A 20,636-nucleotide genomic window follows, 5' to 3' on the forward strand; every position below is an offset into this window, starting at 1 on the left:
CCTGAGGTAAAAGAGTAAAAAGGGACTTGAAGGTGTGAGAGGAGTTTCTGACATAACACTGTTCATGTAGTTCCTCCACCCCATAATAATTTGTATGTTCAAATGCACATTCACATTAACAGATCTTTTAAAAACCACTCATGCAGAAGTACTCTCCAAGCCTTTCAGCACAGTGAAGCCACATCTGCACCATATATTTAAGGCACTATTATACCACCTTAACAGTCATGGCTTCATAGTTTGTTCAGGGTGTTGTTTGGAGACCCCTATTTCCCTCACAATCCTCCTTCACAGGGAAGTGGGAATTGTAGCTCTGTGAGGGGAATAGGGGTTTTCTAACGATTCACAGCACCCTTAACAAACGACAGTTCCCAGGATTCCTTACGAGAAGCCATGGCTGTTAAAATGTTAAAATAGTGATTTAAATGCATGGTGCAGGGGTGGCCTAAGTGTATTTTTATCGCCCACAGTTCATGTATCTTCCTTGGAGGTTGTGCTTCATTTGCAACAACAGTATTTTCCCCGAGCTGTCAAAACACTTTGGGTGGTATTCAGCATAGTTTTACTGAGAGTAGACCTGCTGAAATTAATGTGTGGGGTCCATTCATCTCAGTGAATGCTCGCTAAGTGAAGCTTAGTTGAATACCACCTAATAATGTACCTGAGGGAAATGTGATGCACCCCTCAAATAGCACCTCCCTTGTTGTTATGCTTGCCATGTGGGAATGCGTGGGAATGTCATTGGTAATACAATGTTTCTTGTGAAATTAGTGCTCAGCAATGCAGCTTCTCCTTCCCATGCCCTGCATACCCTATTCTGTTAACTTACTCCTTTATCATGTTTAATTATTTTCTTTAATGGAAGCTATCTGATTTCAGGCTGTGTAATTTCTCCTCTGCAATGCTTTCCCAGTAATACTGATTAAAATAGAAAAGCACAGCAAGGCTTTTCTCCCCTTTCCCATCTCACATATTAGGTGAGCCTTTTTTATTATTTAAAGTATTTGGTACAGGCTGGATCCTGGCCTGGTTCCTGAGTCATTTCTCCATCTCTCCCTTCCTCTTCATCTGCAGTTCCCCACCCTATTACCAAGGGTCTCTCACCCGAGAAGCAGATTTTCAGTATATACAAGGGGCTGAAGTGAAAGTGGGGGGGGGGGAGGCAAACTTCATTTCATTCATGAAAAGAAAATCAGGTCTCAGACCACTTGCAGCTTTTTTCTCATATGCAAGTGTGCATTTCTAGGAAGGCTGTGGAAGGGATTGGGCAAAACAGTCGCACAACTATTGTCCTTGCATCAAAACCTCCTCCCTTGGCATCACATGTGGATGCAATATTATCACTGGAATAAGGGACCTCCAAAATGCAGAGGGCCTTTTGTTCCCTGGTAAATGAGATACTGCATCGCAAAACAGTCTCCCTCTTCTATCTGTGGCCTCCAACATTAGGGGCAGGGATGCCTGAAGAGTGATGCCTGGAATAGACTCCCCAAGTGCTGCAGATTTGTACCTCTCACATTTGCCTTTTCTATTTTAAAGCTTCTCTCGTTTTCTATTTTAAAGCTGCTTCTCTCCTGAGTGTCACAAATGCTGCGAGTACTTACACAAAGCATCAGTCTCTTAAAACCAAGAGAGAACCAGAGCCGAACATGGGATGTCCCTCTAATAAGGAACAGTTGAGGTGGATGCGAAAGTATCACCTCTCGACCCTGTGCTTGACAGGAAAGCGAATGAAGCGTGGCCAGGGATTTTTTTTAGCTTTGGCCTTTCTCAGCTCATATTTCCAGAAAGATGTTAAAAATTCAGATGTGCTCAAAAATGTTAAAAGTGAAGGTATGCGCCTGTTTCAAGTCGCCACCATATTTTATAGCCAGGCATCTAATCCCTTTGTTTCTTCATTTATGTAACATTTTTGCTCCGTTTGGGGGTGGTTACGAGTCTTAACTGATTCATAGCTCAGCTTTTGCAGAGCTTATCTTAATTAACTAGCCGAGTAGCTGAGCTCTTGAAAACAGCTGTGGTTGCACGGAGCAACTTTGCTCAGGCAGAATGCATCTCTCATTTCTAACTAGCCAATGATATTGCCTGAGAATCCCTCGGTGCACAAATGCAGCAGCACTTTAGATAAAACATTCCAGAAGAAAATAGGGTGGGGGAAGCAGCAACCTAAAAAGCACTGGAGTAGGCAGATCTCCTCCTTCCTCAAGAAATAGAGTCTGTGAGTGAGCCTATTGTCGGGCAATGAAACAATCAAGAGCCCACCCAACTCCCATAGAGCTTTCTGCAACCTCCCCGCCATTTCCTGCTCCCAGGAGGCCTGAGGTGCCTAGACCTTGAGGTAAAAGCAGAGGAAACGGGAGGGCAAACACCAAATTCTTTCTCACTGCCTAAAGAGAAGATGGTGGCCTTCCTCTGCAGTGCAATTAATCCCCCTCCCACCTCCCCCTGCCTAGACCCAGAATTAATTACTTGATTATAAACCCCAAGTGGTAGTTAATAATAATCCCCTCAAAATTGGTCTTTGCTGTCATTTTCCCCCTCCCACAAACTCCCTTGCCTGCTCCTAACCAGTTAACATTTCCTCCTGCTCTGTCCTTCCCCTGTTTTCATTAAAGGTTTGAAACTAGGCAGATTTTTTTCTCCTGAGGGGGATTAGGTGCACTGAGAGAATTAAGGGCAAACGTCTGTGGATTTTCTCTCTCTCTCTGTGAGCGTGCCCTTGGTGCAGCGTCTGGAGGTGCCCAGTACCGATCCTGTACTAGCAGCTTTTGGCTGGAGACCAGCTTCTCCAAGCCAAGCTGTTGAGCAGATGATTCAAACTGAGTAGCCATTTTGGGATTGGTCAGTTAGGTCCAGCTTTCCACCCTTCTCTCTTTTACAGAAACTCAGTATTTGAGGGCAGAGTAGGTTTTCCCCATCTGATAATGGTTTTTAATGCACACACAACAACACACAAGTTCAAATGCTCTTCCCCAAAAGCCTGGAGAGAAAGACCTTTGCATGCCAACAAATCAGCATCAGCTCTACTTCCATTTGCAGAGTAAGGCTTGCTACCACAGAGAAGAGAGAGTGAGCATTTGGAAGGGTTGGTTCTAAAATGCTTTGCCGCCTTCTGTATCTCTAGGTCTATGTATGCTTGGATCTGTATAAATACTCTGCTACGGCCTCTGAAATGGTTTGGGTGAGCAGTGTTTCTGTCGGTGTCCTTCATTCGTTCCTCAACCCTAAAAATATAATAGATATTTATCAGATCCGGCAGAAGTTATCTAATTAGGGAAAATGTGTTCTGCATGAAAATAAATCCAAATTCCTACCCTAAATAATCTAAACTGCACATTGAAAATTGGGCTGCAACACATTGGAGTAATCCTATTCCCACTGGGGAGCAGCAAGGGGTGCAGTGCTTCTCCAACAAAGAGTAAACTGTGCAGTGTCCTGCCTCCTCAACCATTGATAGGGGAGGTGCTCTGTTGGTTAATCATTAGATTAACCATTAGATGATTAGGCAGGTAGATTTAAAATAATAATAATAATAATGATAATGATAATAATAATAATAATACCTAATTAATTTAAAGATTAGTACCCAAAAAAAGTCATATGTGGTGGTTGCCATCTTAGGAGAGGTATTTCCCCATCTTTCTCCCTGTGGAGGGAATGTTTCTTCTCTCCACTATGCACATATAAAGTGTTGCCTAAAAAGCAAGAAACGTGTTCTTCTTTTGCAACTGTTGTTGTTTTCACTTATGGAATTTATGCAAAGTGGATTGATTTAAAACTCATACAATTAAGGAGTTAACTTCTTCAGTCAGATGATGGCTATTAAAAATAAAATAAGAATCCTGTGCTCGGAAGAAATCAAGCAGATCTTATCACCCACCATCATGTTTTATAAAGCACCCCAAATTCTTCTGTGTGCTGTTCAATGAAAATCTTAAGAGGATGATGCTCTGCCTTTAGGTTCACACTCTGAATTTGGCCAGTACAATGTGATGGCTAAAAGGGTGGGTAGATGGACAGAAGGGGAGGGAACAAAACAAAATATATAGACGTTTGTTTATTTTGGGGAAAAAATGATTCTTCATTGGTTCAGAGTCGCCTGAAAGCACATGATGAAGCTCCACCGCTGAAAGCTCGTGGAAGGCTTGGCTCTGCCTGGATAAGAGCTCTCTTGGGAAGTAGGTGTAAGATGCTGCGACTTATGTGGAGGTGGAGTGGGCTACAAGTTTAATAAATAGATTGTCCTTTCCCTCTGTTTTATGGGAGACAGAGTCTCCTACCTGCCTTATATATATTCAAATGCCTGCATGTTTCCAGGATTCCAAGTTCTGTGTGTTCAGTGATCACAACACATGGAACAAATCCAGCCTTGCTTTTTCTATACAGCTGTCAGGTGTGGTTGTTTTTTTCCTCATCAATGGATAGGAGCTGATCCATACAGCCATGTTAATCAACATTATCTCCTTGTATGACACCCAATGTGGCACATAGGATAAAGTGTCGGATCTCTTTAATCTTGCCCTGCTTTCTCTTTGTCTTTGGAATTGGGAAGAGATTTTTCACACGGCAGGCTGAGTTGTACGGCGTGGCTTGCTTATTTAAGCCACGTGGGATCTGTGCCACAAATCTTATTTATTCCCTGTGATGTGCCTTGATCTTTCATTGTTGCCTAGTTAACCTAGTGAGTCATCATACTATGATTATGGGAGCCGCTGTGATGTAATGGATAGAATGTTTGGCTTGAACCACGGAGACCTAGATTCAGATCCCTGCTCTGACAAGAATCTCCTTGAGTGGCCTTGGGCACGTTGCTGTCTTTTAAGTCTGGCCTGCCCCAGAGGGCAGTTGCAAGGATAAAATGTCCTTGGCTTTTTGGAAGAAGGGCAGGTGCAAATTAAACAAACATGTAAACTGCAATTATCCACATGATAGTTGATCAGCAATAGCCACAGCAATTGGATAGAGCTTAATCATCATGTGAAATAATTGTTGATCAGTACCATAGCTGGACAATGTTATATGGGACAAAGGTTTGCATTTTACTGTTAAGATTATACACCAAACACATTTGTTGATGCAGAAGATAAAGACTCTGCAGGACTAGTTTATCTGGATCTTTTATTATCACAAAAAAGCTCATTTGCCAGAAATGAGATCAACTTCCCCAGCTGCATGAAGTCAACCAGGAAGCTTTCTCATCCGAAAAGGTGTTTGCTTAAAGCCCTTTCATCTCTCTTACGTCTTCCAAACCAGTGAAGATCCATTATAAATAATGTCCTTCCCCCACTCTTCAGAAAGGACTGAAAATTGCAATGTCTGGATTAATTTCTGCCCCATGCATTCATTGTGCCATTGTCAAAAGTGCCATTTTATTCCTCCCACCCTGGTCATTTCTCCAGATATGATATCTGGGCTGGATGAGGGCCTGGAAAAGCCAGCCTAGTGAAGGCAGTTAACTAAAAATTGGGCACAATATGGAAGTTGATACCTTCAGTTGATATTACACTAGAGCAGGCTTGCACAACTTGTGACCTACCAAGCATGTATACTGATTCATGTTTGTGTCTGTAGAAGACATGTTGAGTACCTGGTAGGCTAAATGGGTCACAAGTTGTAGAGGCCTGCACTGGGGGATATAAGCATTCCAATATTATTGGTCTCTTTGGTTGCTGTACTATCAGTAGTATATATTCCTTCCACCACTTAATCTTCCATGTTCCTTCATAGTGTGCTCCTTCCTTCCTTCCTTCCTTCCTTCCTTTTTGCCAGATCAATCTAAAATGTATTACTTGGCATTTCCTAAGTCGTGCTGTTGATAACCAGAGTCAAACTCTTCTGTTATTTACGATGTCTATCTTCTTAGGTGTGTCAGTAGTACATTTTTTAAAAAGTACTTTAAAAATGGCAAGCAGCTATATGGTTTATTGATATAAGAATCATGACAATAATAAAAAATCTCAAAAATTAAATATGAAGTAAAACTGAGGGAAAACGTACATAAGCCTCAAACAGGACGGAGTCAAGCAAAATGAAAGCCGAACTCTTGTATATGTTATAGTGTTGCCCATTGTGTTAATAATAACCTTGAAATAATTAACTGTGAGAGCATGAGACTGTTTTTTTAAAAAAATGTTTTAGATATGTGTTTGTTTTGTTTTTAAGTGTATTGGCTTCTGTTCAACGTAGTGCTAAGGTTATGGTTTCCTCAGCGCAAGGATTTTCCTTATACCACAATAATTTATTTCCATCTCCTTCACCAATGCGCTCCACAATCTGTTTTAGGGGTTCTTCCAACCTTCCAGAGCAGACTCAGAGGATTGTGGGGGGCACATGCAGTGGGAGTAGAGAAGGATATTCCCATTGGATTAGTGGGAATTCTTGTAAGGGCTTCTGCCACTGCAACTATTTAGTTGATTAAGGCCCATTATTTTGCTAATTTGTTGCTGTTTGCTGCCCTTGACTCCTGGGGGGGGGGGAGGGGTCAGATAGAAATTAAATAATTAAAATATTTCTAAATATGTTAAGAAAAGCATGAGTGAGATACCTCTCAGGTTTTCTCACACTGAGATTCATACTTTTCAATTTTTGATTGACAAAACCATGACATTATCACACAACAATTAACACATTTCCAGCATGGAATAGAATTGCCAGTCTACAAGCATGCTTGGGAAAGGTGAGGTTGGTGGGTAGAAACTTTTGCTGTTACTCTCTGAATATGATAAACTAAGCTTGTTCATGGCTTTGGGGATGGAGTTAAAAACACATTTATTCAGGGATTGATCAGACCTTGTTAAGGATGCAATCGATAATCGCAGAGGTGTCCCAGGAGCTATAGGATATTGTGAATCTCCCTCCACAGGCAAAGGGGGAACTGCATTGCTAGAGGTCCTTTCTGGATGACTTCAGAAATTTCTGAGACTGTAGCTGTGATGGAGGCGGGGCTGAAAGGGTGGCTTGTGTGGATGTCTGCTCAACAGGATCCTTGTCTCCCTCATAGCACCAAACAGAACCAGAAACCACTGGCATGGGAACATACCTAGTTAATTCCCTTGCTTAAGAGGCAATTGAAGGGAACAAAAAAGGACAGAAGCAGGGGCTTAGGAGATGGAGGGTACCTCTGTTGTTGATCTCCCACAACTCCCACCAGAAGGGTTGCTCTGCCTGTGGTCTTGAGCCAGTTACCCTGGCTTCAAGGGATCAGAGATGCCTTTTTAAGGGAACGGGCTAATGGTTAGAAGATGCCTTCAGTCTGATCCAGCATGGTATCCAATACCAAAAGGGAGATCTTCCAAGTGAGGAGTGCAGGCCCTCCATCTTCTCCAAACTGGCTACATTATTGTTTTCCCTAGGTTATTTTTGTGGCTAACAAGAAAATTGTTGCTAACAAGAAAATAAGTTTTTGAGGGGCTTGAGGGGATGGGAACTTCAGGATCAAGAAGTCTTGGAGTTCTCCTCATGACATTTTAGCTCTCTGGGTATGTTTTTGAAAGCTCATGTAGGGAACTAGCCAGGAAACGATGGACGCTGCATATTTATAACACAGGATGGTCCTGAAAAGGCAGCTCATGTGTCTTCTAGAAACTTTATTCTTTTTTTGGAGCTTGGGAGGGAGACTGCTTTCCTTGTTCTTGTAATGTCACAGTGGCTGTGTGTGGGCATCGTGATGCACCATAGTTTATGCTTTAGCGTGGACATGCAGGTGTCAGGAGCCAGAGTCAGATGTAGGTCAGTGATAAAAGAACACAGTGTTGGCGATGTTAACTCTTTAACGAAGAAACCAAAACAGCACAGGCTTAGTGATCCCAGCAACTCTTCCCAGTAGGTCTTGACACCCAATGAGGCAGTTGCAAGGACTGAAGGTTCGCACCTTCCCACAGCTGCCTAAGTCCCCTCCTCTCCCGGGTTTTTTCCAAGCAATTGGGGACAGTGTCTGCATGCAACAACAATCTCTCCTCTGCTCTTTTCATTTCTGTGTGTGTTGTGAGAGACGGGGGGGGGGCTAGCTGCAGCAGGAAGGGGAGACTCCCTGGATTCTTCAGCAGCCGGCCTCATCTCTGTCTCCTGGCCCTCCTCCTCTCCAGCCTCTGATTCAGGACTGCTCTCTGCCTCAGGCTCTTCCTGCTCACTAAACCCTGTTGCCTTTGGACACCTCCTTCCTCCCTTCTGCTCCTTTCCCCCCCTCTGACCACTCATGGTCATCCCACCACCAGTCTCCTGGCTCTGAGCCTTCTTCCCCTGGGGGTCCCCTTGGGGGTTTCCCAGCTGGTGCCTCCCACTACTCTGCCTCCAGCCAATCCATGACAGCGAATGACTCTCGTTTCACTGTTTCACCCAGCAGGAGAAACAAACAACAAAGCCAGACTTCACACTCTGTTCAAAGTGGTTTATTTTGCTACAAGCAAGTCATGATGTGAAGCCAAGCTTTTGCTCTTCGCTCCCCTTTCAGAGTTTGTTTGAGGGTTTCCTGGCATGGACATTAACACTAAACCTGGGCAACATTGTTTGTTGCTCCCACTTGCGCAAGGAGAGGAACAAAGCAGTAGTGATAGTCAATGAGTTTCTGTGAAGAGTGAGAGCTAAGAGTTCTAGAAGACATTTTGACTTATGGCTCTCACTGTAGGTGTGAGATGCAAGCTCCATTTGATACATTACATCAAAAGCAGTAATGCATAAGTCATTTTAAAATTATCCTGCTTCCAGGTAACTTGTAAACCAGTTCTGGAACACACTTTTTCTGACTCTTGATTTTCCTGTTTGTCCCTTTTCTTGCAGAAGATGCTAGTGAAGCAGCAGGACCGCCTGGAGGAACGCGAACAAGACATTGAGGAGCAGCTCTACAAGTTGGAGTCTGACAAGCGGCTGGTTGAAGTAACTTGGATTTCTCTCTTCTTCCCTCCCCTCCCCAGGGTTAGACGCAAGAAGGATGCTGGGCTGCAATTACCCACCAGTCAAGGAAATACCTTGATAGAGGAACTGGGAAGGGAGAAAGTTTCAGCCAGCATAGCAATAATGGAATCTTAGGTTAGAAGTCCTTATTCTGCCAGAATGACCTTATAAAGGGCCTGCCTGCTGTAGGTCCTAAGCAAACCCTATAGCCAAAGTTTAAAGGACATAAGGGTGTGAAGTCTTTGGCAGAGAGAGCAAAAATGGCCAACTCTGCAAGCATCTCTCCATACAGCTGTAAATCTAAGACCTTGCTTTGTTGAGCAGGGACGGACCTATTAAGGTTTGGTTCCCATCATCCTATCCCTCCTGGTGCCTTACTTAAGAAACCTCACTTTCTTCTTCTGTGATAAGGAACAAAGACCAAGAGTCCTCACTCACAGCCTCCTTCTAGCTATTATATCCCCATTCTCTTCCTGGTTGCCTGGTGTTCCCTCTGCAATGGCTACTAGTTTCGTTTCCCCCAAACTGGATAGCCACTCTATCCTGTTCCTTTACTGAACAACTCTGTATTCTTGTGGCTCCCTCCTAGTCTGATCAAAGCAAAGTCAGTAACCTATGCTTTTTTGTTCTTCAGAAAAAAATGAGAGCCTGGGTAGGTGCCCTAGGCATAGCTACTGCATAAAGGAACACCAGTCATTTAGTTTCAGAGTACATCCTCCCCACCCAGCCTCAGTCACAAAAGATAAAGCAAGTAGGGATGAAGGGAGGCTAACAAGAGGCATTTTTCTTCCCCCTTCTATACCACCAGGAGAAGGTGAACCAGCTGAAGGACGAGGTGCGCCTGCAGTATGAGAAGATGCACCAGATCCTTGAGGAGGATCTGCGCAAGACGATGGAGATCCTAGACAAGGCCCAGGCAAAATTCTGCAACGAGAATGCTGCCCAGGTGCTGCACCTCAGCGAGCGGATGCAGGAGGCCAAGAAGCTGCTCAGCTCCGTTCAGGTCATGTATGACAAGACCGAGGACATCAACTTCATGAAGGTGAAGTGGGGGGTGTTTGGGGAAGGGGAGGGTCTGGTGGAGCACTTGGCAGCAGGAATAAGGGAAGGACTTGGAGCTTATGTGACAACCCCAACCCCAAAATGGCCGCTTTAAGCCTCAGCTTGACACAGCTCCACGTTCATCCACAAAAATGGAAGCTTCTGCTTTTCCCTCCTACCTTCCATGAATTAATTAACTGTTTGGCACAACTTGGGAGTCCCACTCCTTCCCTACACTGGGCTACTTACCTGCCCATAAGGATGACCAAGCTTCAGAGGGAAAAGCTCAACCCAGGGTAGTTTCATCTTCCAAAAGATCTCAGAGATGCGGAGTAATGTTTATTTGTCAGGGTTACTTCTTGCTTTCTACTTGTGTGTAGATACTCAAGAACATCATGCAAAATGTGTGTGCCTTGTGACATTTTAAATTGTCATGCTGAAATTGTGGAAGAACTGATTGGAAAAGGATTGGGCACCCCTTTCTTTCTGTGTTATTGAGAGCAGAGGGGTGTTGGACATATAGCAGGGAGACTCAAGTTCAAATCCCCCCTTGACCTTGAGCCGTTCACCATCTCGTGAGTCTAACCCACTTCACAGAGTTGTTCGGAAGAGAAGACAGGAAAACTCAGTGTAGGCTACCCTGAGCTCTTGGGAGGAAGTGGTGGCAAGTAGCACATTATCAGAAATGTGGAGCTGGCGGAGATCTCAGGGCATAGCCATGAATGCATATTATGCAGCATTCAGGCTGAAGCTAAGGCAGCCTAGCCAGGCAGTGCCTGGAGCCCTAAGCCTAATCTACCTCACAGGAATGTTATTTAGAATAAGGAGCACCTGGCAACTCAAAGTTAAGGATTAAACTAGGAAGGTGTGCTAGCTGCCATAAGAAACACCAAGCATTTAAGGCTGGGGGAGGGGGATGATATATATATGGACGGTTACTACTTTGGAGTTAAGTTCCACCAGGGAAAAACTCAACATTTCTTAGGTTCAGGAAGATGGGATTTGCAATTTTAGGTGCTGCTTTGTATAACATGTCATACTAGGAGATTTCCGTTGCAGCTGGTGGGGCACCGAGATGTCCCCAGCAGGTTTCCCTTTCCGGATTCGTAAACTGAATCTTGTCATGTCATGCAGCAGGCTAATGAATACAAGGGGCATCTCAACTTGTGCTCTGGTGTAAGATATTGCTGAGCAACCCCCTCTCGGGTTAATCTCCCCATCACATAGACCAGATGGCCCACTCCTCATTTTAGAAAGACGATATGCCCTTGACCCCTTGAACAGTGCTGTCTGTCAAAAAGAGGCTTTCTAAGTAAATCTCAGCAGCTGATTGGCAGGGTATTTACACCCTACTGGAGTATATCCCTTTAGCTGAGCTGATCCACCAATGTTGGCCTAATTGTGCTTCAATAAATATCCAGAACCTGGAGTGGTAGCCTGTAGCAAATGGATTTTTTAAAATTTTTTTTTGCCAGGGTGCAATATAGCTATATAAAATGGCCTTTGAGCTGGAGGACAGAGTTTTTTGTTGGCATTGTTCTGACAGTAGGGAGATGACATGAGGCTAGAGTGGTGGAGGAAAATGAAAGCAATAGCCTCTGTAATCTTGTGCTTCAGAGTTAGTGGTTTGTTCTGGACTGTAGCTAAAGTGACAAGTTAAAGTCTAGAATCAAGATGCTGGTTTAACGATGTTGGGGGGGGGGGAGCTGAAGTTCCCATAATAATCATCATCATCATCTGAATTAAAGAGGCAGTTTCTGCCTGGCACACCTGGTTTAGAGAGCATATTCACAAGACGAATGAAAACGGCCCTTCTAGTTCCACCTTTGTTATCCTGGAGGACTGGAGCCAAGCCATAAATTACTCAGAATAATTCTTCAAAGTGGCAGCATTTATTTTGCTTTTGTTAAGGTGTTGTGCACTGCTAAGGACTGAGCTTGAAATCTGGTGGCAGATGCTTCCATTCAACAGAGGGATGCAAAGGTGTTGTTTGAGTCTCAAATAATAGACTTTTGGTATAGTAACAGCAGCTTAGCATTACGTAGTACTTCAAAGTGGATTACATATATTATCATTACAATGTTTTTACAACAGCCCTGTAAAGCAGCCCAGCTTTATCTACCTTTAGTTCATTATAAGGAGCTGCATAATTCCGAGGCTAGTGACCTACAGGGCTCAGTACTGCAGCCCTGACTGGCATTGGACTTCAGGGCCTTGGCTTTGTCAGCCTTAGCCTTGTTGCCTAAGATCCTTCTGCTGCAGATGCAGGGGCTGAATCTGGGATCTCTACCTATGTGCTTTGCTCTGAGCTGTGGCCTCTCTCAGATAGTGCTGCTGTATCTGGGAAGTATAGTGTGTGGCTGTTTGTGAGGATGGGTGGTTGAGTAAGAGGAATGTCCTTCATATGAAATCAATGAGGGTGTGAGGGAGACGACAGAGAAATCTACAGAAATGAGGAAAGGTGCTGCTGCTGTGCCACAAGAGGTCTGCATGACTTACAGCTTCTGATTCCATTTTCTCTATTGCCTCCTAGAATACCAAGTCGGTGAAAATCTTGATGGATAGGTAAGAAATCAATTTCCTGGCAGTCTGGGTTTGGGTGAAGGAGGGTGCATGTCTATGATACAGCTAATCTAGAGGATCTTCTTTGGGGAGAGCAATAGGTATCAAAAGGAGTGTTTTGTAGACATCTTAAGCTACTGCTCCTCCCACGGCATTGGGGAAACCTTGCGATAGAGTTCCATCAGACTGTGGTCTGCTTCATTTATGTGGTCCCTGGCATGTCTAAAAAAACAGCAGGTAAAGGCAGTGGTACGTAGGTGGTCTGTGGACAAATGCCAGCTCCCTTGGCCTGAAGCGAGATGAGCACCAAACCCTATAGTTTCCTTTGACTGGACTTAACCATCCTTAAAAATCATACAGCATCTAGCATTACAATTGCTGCAACAGACAGAAAAGTCATCAAGTGGGGGAGGAGTTTGGGAACTGCTGCTTTATCGGGGAGTTACAGTCTTGCTAGAAGTAGGGATGAGGTGCTACTGCTGAATTCTAGTGTTTATATCTTGAGCTCAGCACAGTGCTAAGAAGAGAAGAAGCCTTATTTACTGTGAAAGAATTAAGATGCATGATCTGTTCAGCTTTCCTTAAAGAAAGCTGAGAGAAAAATGGATTATAATGCCTATCCACTTCCACAGGTAGAAAATAATAATAATAATAGTAATAATAATTTATTATTTATACCCCGCCCATCTGGCTGGGCCTCCCCAGCCACTCTGGGCGGCTTCCATAAAAACCAAAAATACAATAAAATATCACACGTTAAAAACTTCCCTGAACAGGGCTGCCTTAAGATGTCTTCTGAATGTCAGGTAGTTGTTTATCACTTTGACATCTGCTGGAAGGGCGTTCCACAGGGCGGGCGCCACTACCGAGAAGGCCCTCTGCCTGGTTCCCTGTAGCTTTGCTTCTCGCAATGAGGGAACCGCCAGAAGGCCCTCGGCGCTGGACCTCAGTACTTGGTACTAAAGGTATTTTTTCATGAATTGGAGGGAGATGAGATGAGAACTGATTGACGAGCTGTGCAAAATCCAGTTAAAAATCAGCACAGCGTTTTCAGGGGCAATTCTAACCTGCAAGACAGGTTGTTCACACTTTGTAAGAATCTAGTTGACCAAATCCCACCTCTAAAAGAGTGTATCTTCTTGAACTGCACTCAAATCATGCTTCTGTCTTATCTGTGGGTCCTGTGTTACTTAGCTGTAGGCAATGTGTGTGTGTGCAGTAGTGGCGGGGGGGGGGGGCTCTTACAGCATTGGGTTCTGCTCTGTAGCTCCACTCACAATGCAAAATAAGAATAAAATAAAACTGTGTTAGTGAAACTAGGTAATTTTGATCAGTATTGATGACAGGAAAATGTTGAAAGAGAATATGGTAGTGGTGAATGGAATCAAAGCGAGTAATGTGGCATGACACAAAGTCAAGGAAAGAACCAGTTGGCCCAACTCAGAAGGGAATTACAATCTGCTTTTCAGCAGATAGTAGGAGGAGGAAAGTCAGTGCAGTACGTCAGTCTGTAATGTAGTATAATGCCCCCCCTTTTTTTAAAGGACCCAGAACTGCACAGGAGGCAGCCTGCCCCCTCCCAAGATTGGCCACCTCAATTCCAAGCTCTTCCTGAATGAGATTGCCAAGAAGGAAAAACAGTTGCGGAAGCTTCTGGAAGGTGAGTGATGCCTCTCTTGACCCTTCCGTCTCCTAGGCACACCTGAACCCAGGAGGGAATGCTCTCATCTGTCTTTGTATACGACACACAGCCTTGATGTTGCTGGTCAGAGTGGTGCTTTGAACTAGAAATCCAAATATCATTGAAAGGGTGAGGATGGGAAAGGTAGGGAGCGGATGTTCCATGCCATGGTTTTCTCAGGGGCCAAGTTTATTTTTGCTGTATGTTATTGTTTGAGATCAGTCTCTTGGATTTGATCATTACTTGTCACCAGCTAGCTACCCTGAGATTAAGGCAAATGATAAAAACCCCAGAAAATTCTGCAGTCACATGTAATTCCTTCTATATATATAAAAGTGAAGTAGGAAGTAGAAAGTAGCAGTGCTGGAATAACTCAGACTGTCTTGAGCCTCCCCAGCCCCTAGGCGCATGGCTTTCAAAGCAGGGGAGAGTGATCCTAAAAGGGTATGGGCAGTTTGTTAAGGGTAGTTCTTCTTATTCCTGCAGTGCGGTTGATCCCAGAGTAATCTTGGGGCAATTTATGATCTCTGATTAGGAAGGATGGCTTTTCTTTGTCTTTGTCTTGTTTTTGGTACCTGTCTTTCAAATCAGGAACAGTTGGATGTTACACTTGGAAATACTTGGATGATGTGTTTTCATGACTTAGAGAAACACATCATGTCCAGGTTTGCAACCTTTAACTCTGATATTTCAGGCTAGTTGCCTCTTCTCTTCCTCCTCCCCCAATGGACAGTGTCGCCTCTGACTTCTTGTTGTCCCTTGCAGCCCCGCTCTACTTGGAAGTACTGTCCACTAAATCTTTGGGAAGGACTTACTTCCAATTAACAAATTGTATAGGGTCTGATTCCTAAGCATATTTGCGTGTGGCATTTTCAGGGGCTCACTCGTATGTAACATGGCATAAGTTTTCAGCCACAGCCTTCCTCTTTTGGTCTCTGTATTTCTTTCTGTGTGTCCAAATACAATCCCAGTGCCTGTCAGGAAAGCTCTTATTACTCTCTGTAAGAAACCTTAAATGTACATGCTGTCTTCAGCCCGACTATGACTCAGCAAAGATAGTGCTCCTGTCAACCCCTTCTTAAAAACACTTTCACTTTTGGGTTGCAGTAACAAAAACATCGCAGACAACGCATGGGAGGGGAAAACATTGCTCTATAAGTTGGCTGTAGTTTGGCTTCAGCTGGAGTGCTTTTCCATTTTTGAAAGGGATTTGGAGTGTGTGTGTGTGAGACCGTGGGTTAAGCATGCAAAGAAAAGATAGCGCAGCTGAGCTTGACACAAAGAAGGCTTTGGATATGGTATTAGATTTTACACCCAAAATAGTGGCTCTTGTGAAGAAGAAGGTGAATGGGCTGTATGCCAGGATCGTAATGCTCAGAGGTGGGAAACTTCAGGCTCTGGGGGCTAGATGTGGCCCTCCAGACCTTTCTAATGGCACTTGGGATTCTGCCCCCACCCATAGCCCTCACTGCCTCCACATTTTTTTTTTAGTGTTTCTGCTTAGGTAGAATATATACTTGAAATGCAAAAATGCCTCTTGTTGGCCCGGAGGGAGAGAGGTGTGGCTGGGCATATGAAGTGTTTTATTTGTAGAGAAAGCTCTGGCTTTTGTGTGGCTGTAATGTAGACAGTCACACCCATTGCTCTGCCCACTTTTGCCTTTGGTTCCACCTACCCCTGGCATGCCGTGCCCCTCCCCACTGAAAGAATACCCAAGGAGGAATGCAGCAGCAGCCCTCTGGCTATACACAGTTCCATGGAGGTAAGTCCCACTGAGTTCAAAGGGACTTACTTCTGAGTAGGCATGTATAGGATTGCAGTGTGAGGCTAGGATAAGAAGCAGGGGTTTCAAACTGCAGCCTTCCAAATCTAGGATAAATATTGAAAGAGGGGGGAGAACCCTCCTGAATTTTAAAAGCAGTTTGGCAGTAAATCTATTTCCCTTCAGCAGAGATAGAGCTTCCTTCCCTGGGAATTTTGAAGAATAAGCTGAATGGAAATCTGTCAAAGGTGGTTTAAATCTAGGGATATCAGGGAATTGGAGTCAGCTCCCTGATTCTCTGAGTCTGCAAAGAGAATAGGCTATGCTGAAAATGTCTTATATTCCAAGCTGATGATCAAGAAGCCTTTGAGAAGCTACTAAATATGAGCATTGATCTGCAACTAGTTTTGCCAAAGGGTGAAAAAGTGCAGGGCAAGCACAAGGCTGGATAGTAGAACAACCAAGAATAGGGTGGAAAGATTGCTAGTTATTGCAGGAGGTTCAAAAAAAGAGAAAAAAGAATGACTGTTGTGGAACAAGAAGTCACAATGGTTTAACGAAGTTTTCCCCAACCCAAAACACTCCAGATGTTTGGGAGTGCAGTGCCATTAGCCCTAGACAGCATAGCAGCTGTAATAAAAAATATCTTGAGGACACAAGGTTGAGGAGAGATCGCTTGATGGGTCAAAAAGGGATGATCTTCCAGGCAGAGGGAGCAAGCAACAACTCAGAAGGTTTGAATATGAGCTTGGGAAAACAAATGGCAGGGCTCATAGAACTCTAGTTGGCTAGAGGTATCTTGGTGTTTGCTTGCCTGACATCACCACCAGAATACCTTAAAATCCTGGTCTGGATTTTCAGCCATATGTGGACTTGAAAAATTGAATTGCACTTTAAGCTTCACCTGCCAAAGAAACTGCCGTGAGAATCCAGCTCAGCTTTGTCTTCTCCAGGTGTTGTAGTTCTCTCCACCCCCTTATCCCTTGGTTTCTTAGCCCCTGGACTCTGCTAAATTACTCCACTAATAATACAGAGCATCCCAAGTCTGGACTTGCCTAGCAAGCAGGGTGTGAGGTAATTCTTGGCTGGCAGAGGACACTTAATGCAACCAGACGTTCACCTTGTACCTCCTGTGGCTGGAATAGGCCAGGGGGTGGGAAATTAGGGACATGGTTAAAGGGGTTGTGGCTATAAAGCTTCACCTTTGAGCTCCTGGGATAGGTCCCCCAAAGCCAGGTTCTGCATCAAAAACACCTCCAACTCAATTATGCAAATACAAGAAGCAATGGATATTAGCACCATCTTCAGATTTTTCGCACTAGACCGTGGATATGCCATTTTGTGAAACTTGTATTTTCTGTTCATTTGTTTAGTGTAAGAACTGTAGGCTGGCAAGCAGTTCTGAGTTCTAAAACAGGAAGGGCCTAGGATGTTGCCTTTTTCTGTAGTGTTTGGCACTATGCAGGTCTTCTCTGCCAGATTATAGAGGACATTATGTGGTCACAGATTTTCTGGTTCCACATGCCTCTGAAGGATCATTCTCTGACATTTAGTACTTGGTGAGTTTATCCTAAAACAAAACCCCTTAACTTACTTCCATGCCGGGTTTGTTTACATAGTGGAAGAACTAAGAGAACAGTGAGCAAAATGCCAGGAAAATCTGTAAATGATTGGCGACTCTTTCCCCCAGCTTGTGTTCTTGTGCTTTTTAGTATGTGGTTGTGAGGTCAGACCTTATACTTTGACATTCTCTGCCGAGGCCTATATTGCTGCATGGAAAACTGGGCAATTGGATCTCTGCCCGGGGGAGGGGTGGGGTGTTGCTTCTAGTTGGCTCCAGGAACTTGGAAAAGAGGGCTGCCTTCTTGCTCAAGGTGACAGCACGTTGTCTTCTCTGTTTCCTACAGGTCCCTTCAGCACCTCGGTGCCGTTCCTGCAGAGCATCCCTATGTACCCTTGCAGCGTCAGTAATTCAGGAGCCGAGAAGCGCAAGCACTCCACAGCTTTCCCGGAAGCCAGCTTCTTGGAGCCCTCTTCGGGACCTGTGGCCAGCCAGTATGTGAGCCAGGGGGCTTCGGCTGCTGAAGGCCAGTCTGCACAACCCATGGTGCCTTGTAGCTCCACCCAGCACATAGTAGGACTTCCCAGTGGCCCCCAACCAGTTCACTCTGGCTCCATGTTCAACCCTTCTCACTACCCCAACAGCACATCATCTCAGCAGTCTGTGCTGTCTCAGTATGGTGGGCGCAAAATCCTTGTCTGCTCGGTGGACAACTGTTACTGTTCCTCAGTATCCAATCACAGCGGGCATCAACCGTACCCACGGTCAGGCCACTTTCCATGGACAGTGTCGTCGCAGGAATATTCCCACCCCCTCCCACCTGCTCCCTCCGTACCTCAGTCACTTCCGGGATTGGCAGTGAGAGAATGGATTGATGCATCTCAGCAACACGGACGCCAGGATTTCTATAGAGTTTATGGTCAGCCTTCCACCAAACACTATGTCACCAGTTAACCATCTGGTTTGGATAGAATCTTTACTGATTTTTGAAAGTTTTTTGTTGTTTTTTTTAAATCTAGCTTTTGTTGTCGTTGTCGTTTTTAAATCAAACCCATTTCCATTATTCCCTACCACTTGCCAGAATCTGAGAGGGGCATTGCTGTCATCTCTGTCTTTAATTTAATTTTTTTTTTAAAATCTTCCTTTGTATCAGGATGGGCGGGAGGGTGGGGGAAGCTGTGGAAAAAATTTTAACAAGGATATCAATCAAGCATCTATTTCTGGATCATGTGACATTGCTACTTTCCGGTTTGGAAAACTTTTAAAGGGACAGATGATCCTTTTCTATTTCAAAGTCTCTGGGCTCTTTTGGTTTTGCTTTTTAAAATTATTTTTCGCCTCCCATTTTTTTAAGAGGAGAAAATTTCTATCATTGATTCATTAAGAAATGACATTTGTAGATTTTTTTTTAAAAAGGCTGATTTTTTTTGTGTTAAAAGACCACGTATCGTGCATATTGGCATTTTTTTTCCTTCTTTCAGAGATTTGTAAATACACAATGGCAGGAAATGAAATGCACAAAAAAAGGGAAAAGAAACTTTAAAAAAAAGAAATAAAAAAATCTGTTTTAGTTTCCAGGAGGGAAGTGTGTGTGTCAAGATGCACACATTCCTTCCTGTGTTTCGTTGATGCAACTTCCTCTAACAAGCACTTTGTATTAAAAAAAAGTGGACTTCCTGTTATAAGGTGCAGGTATTTATTCTGTAACCAATTTTAGAACACACACAAAAAATATTCAAATAAATGTGATCACTTAGTGCACATGCTTTGTTCTGCTTTGCCTCCGCGGGCACTATTTCAACCAACGCCTCATCTGGGAACAGGAAAACGTTACTCAAACAGAAAACTGACAGCATTTAAAAATAGTTCGCACTCTGCTTTATGTGCTCCCTTTGGAATAATCTCAATCAGAAATGCAAGTACCAGGTAACTGTTGAAGAAGGCTAGTCAAATATGCTGCACAATATCCTGCACCTTCTGGAGTAAATTGGGAATATAGTTTGGATATAATCATTGAATTGAACATGAATTGGTGTAGTACTGCAGAATAAAAGGTATATGTAACTTACGGGTATTTAGAAATAAGATGCACAGCATGTGACAGGTGAGTTCTTATACTCCTCACCCACTAGGCCTTGGTTAAAAATGTGAGACTCTGTTAAATTAAGAAAGATGTAGCTCTTCATATAGGATATTTTGGCCAGTGCACTGCAGTGCAGAATATGTCACACTCTTTGGTTTCCCAAACATCTCTTCTTTCATTTAAAACACCATTTTCTAATTCATTTGGTAGCATTGTTTGCAAGAGTTCATGGCTATACTAGAGATGCAGTTTTTAAACCATTAATGAACATTAATGTATAGCTCTGTTGTACGATATGTAGGATACACTCTCATGTACCCCGTCATCAAACGCAGTGAGTCTTACCTCTGGGTGTATTTGCACTGGATTGCACTATTGGTCAATCTTTTTTTTTGCCTGGAGTTTAAATTCACCATCACCATCCCTTTGAACTCCCAAGTACAAAACAACTCCTTTTAACCCCTGCTTTTGCTTCTGCAACATTTGTGTTTTTTTTTGTCAAAGACAAATGATTGGGGCTGAGAGAGAAGTGATTTACCCAAGGCCATAAATAGTAAGCATGGGTAAGTAAACAGGTATTGGTGGGGACTGGACCCTAAAGATCAAGTGCTATAATCATCCACATCACCCTCGCAAACCCAATTCCCCTTCCAAAACTGCATCCTCACTTTCATTTTCCCCCTCTGCTTTCTCTACACAAAAGAAAGAAAATCACCCGTTTTTTCTCTCTCATGCAGGTCCATTTCCCCATCAGCAGCCAGATCCTATGCATTAACGCCTGGGCCTCTGTTATCTTCCTTCCATCTGCAGTGTAAAAGAGTAGGAAAATAAAGACAATAAAAATTCAAAATATGTGCAGCCAATGAATTTGCAGTCACACCAGTGCCAGCATCAGCCAGCCTGTCTGCCTGACTCAACAATGGAAGCACCATGTGGCACTCATGGTCTGTAGAAATAGGCAAAGAGAGTGAACCAATTTTATGCGTTGAGTTTCAAGCATCCTGTTTTTATTTAGGTTTTGTGCATGCACATTGACTTTTAATGGTTTGATTCACCC

General features: G+C 43.8%; 1 protein-coding gene across 3 annotated transcripts in view; it reads left to right on the top strand.

The window, feature by feature from the left end:
* TRIM8 (tripartite motif containing 8) overlaps positions 1–20,429 on the top strand; it is a 69,784-nt gene extending 49,355 nt beyond the window's left edge. For 2 of the 3 annotated variants that reach the window (XM_083616439.1, XM_083616438.1), the window contains exons 3-8: positions 8,776–8,871; positions 9,698–9,931; positions 12,464–12,495; positions 14,037–14,152; positions 17,843–18,415; positions 20,317–20,429. In XM_083616439.1, coding sequence (XP_083472565.1) covers positions 8,776–8,871; positions 9,698–9,931; positions 12,464–12,495; positions 14,037–14,152; positions 17,843–18,415; positions 20,317–20,354 — 1,089 coding nt within the window. In that variant the 3' untranslated portion in view covers positions 20,355–20,429. Of the gene's footprint in view, positions 1–8,775; positions 8,872–9,697; positions 9,932–12,463; positions 12,496–14,036; positions 14,153–17,842; positions 19,258–20,316 lie in introns of those variants that run through there. The other variant, XM_083616440.1, reaches the window with a different exon arrangement.
* The last annotated feature ends 207 nt before the right edge of the window (positions 20,430–20,636 follow it).

The sequence above is a fragment of the Podarcis filfolensis genome (genome assembly GCF_964270895.1).
Source record: "Podarcis filfolensis genome assembly, chromosome: 5".
In the NCBI taxonomy this organism is placed as follows: domain Eukaryota; kingdom Metazoa; phylum Chordata; class Lepidosauria; order Squamata; family Lacertidae; genus Podarcis; species Podarcis filfolensis.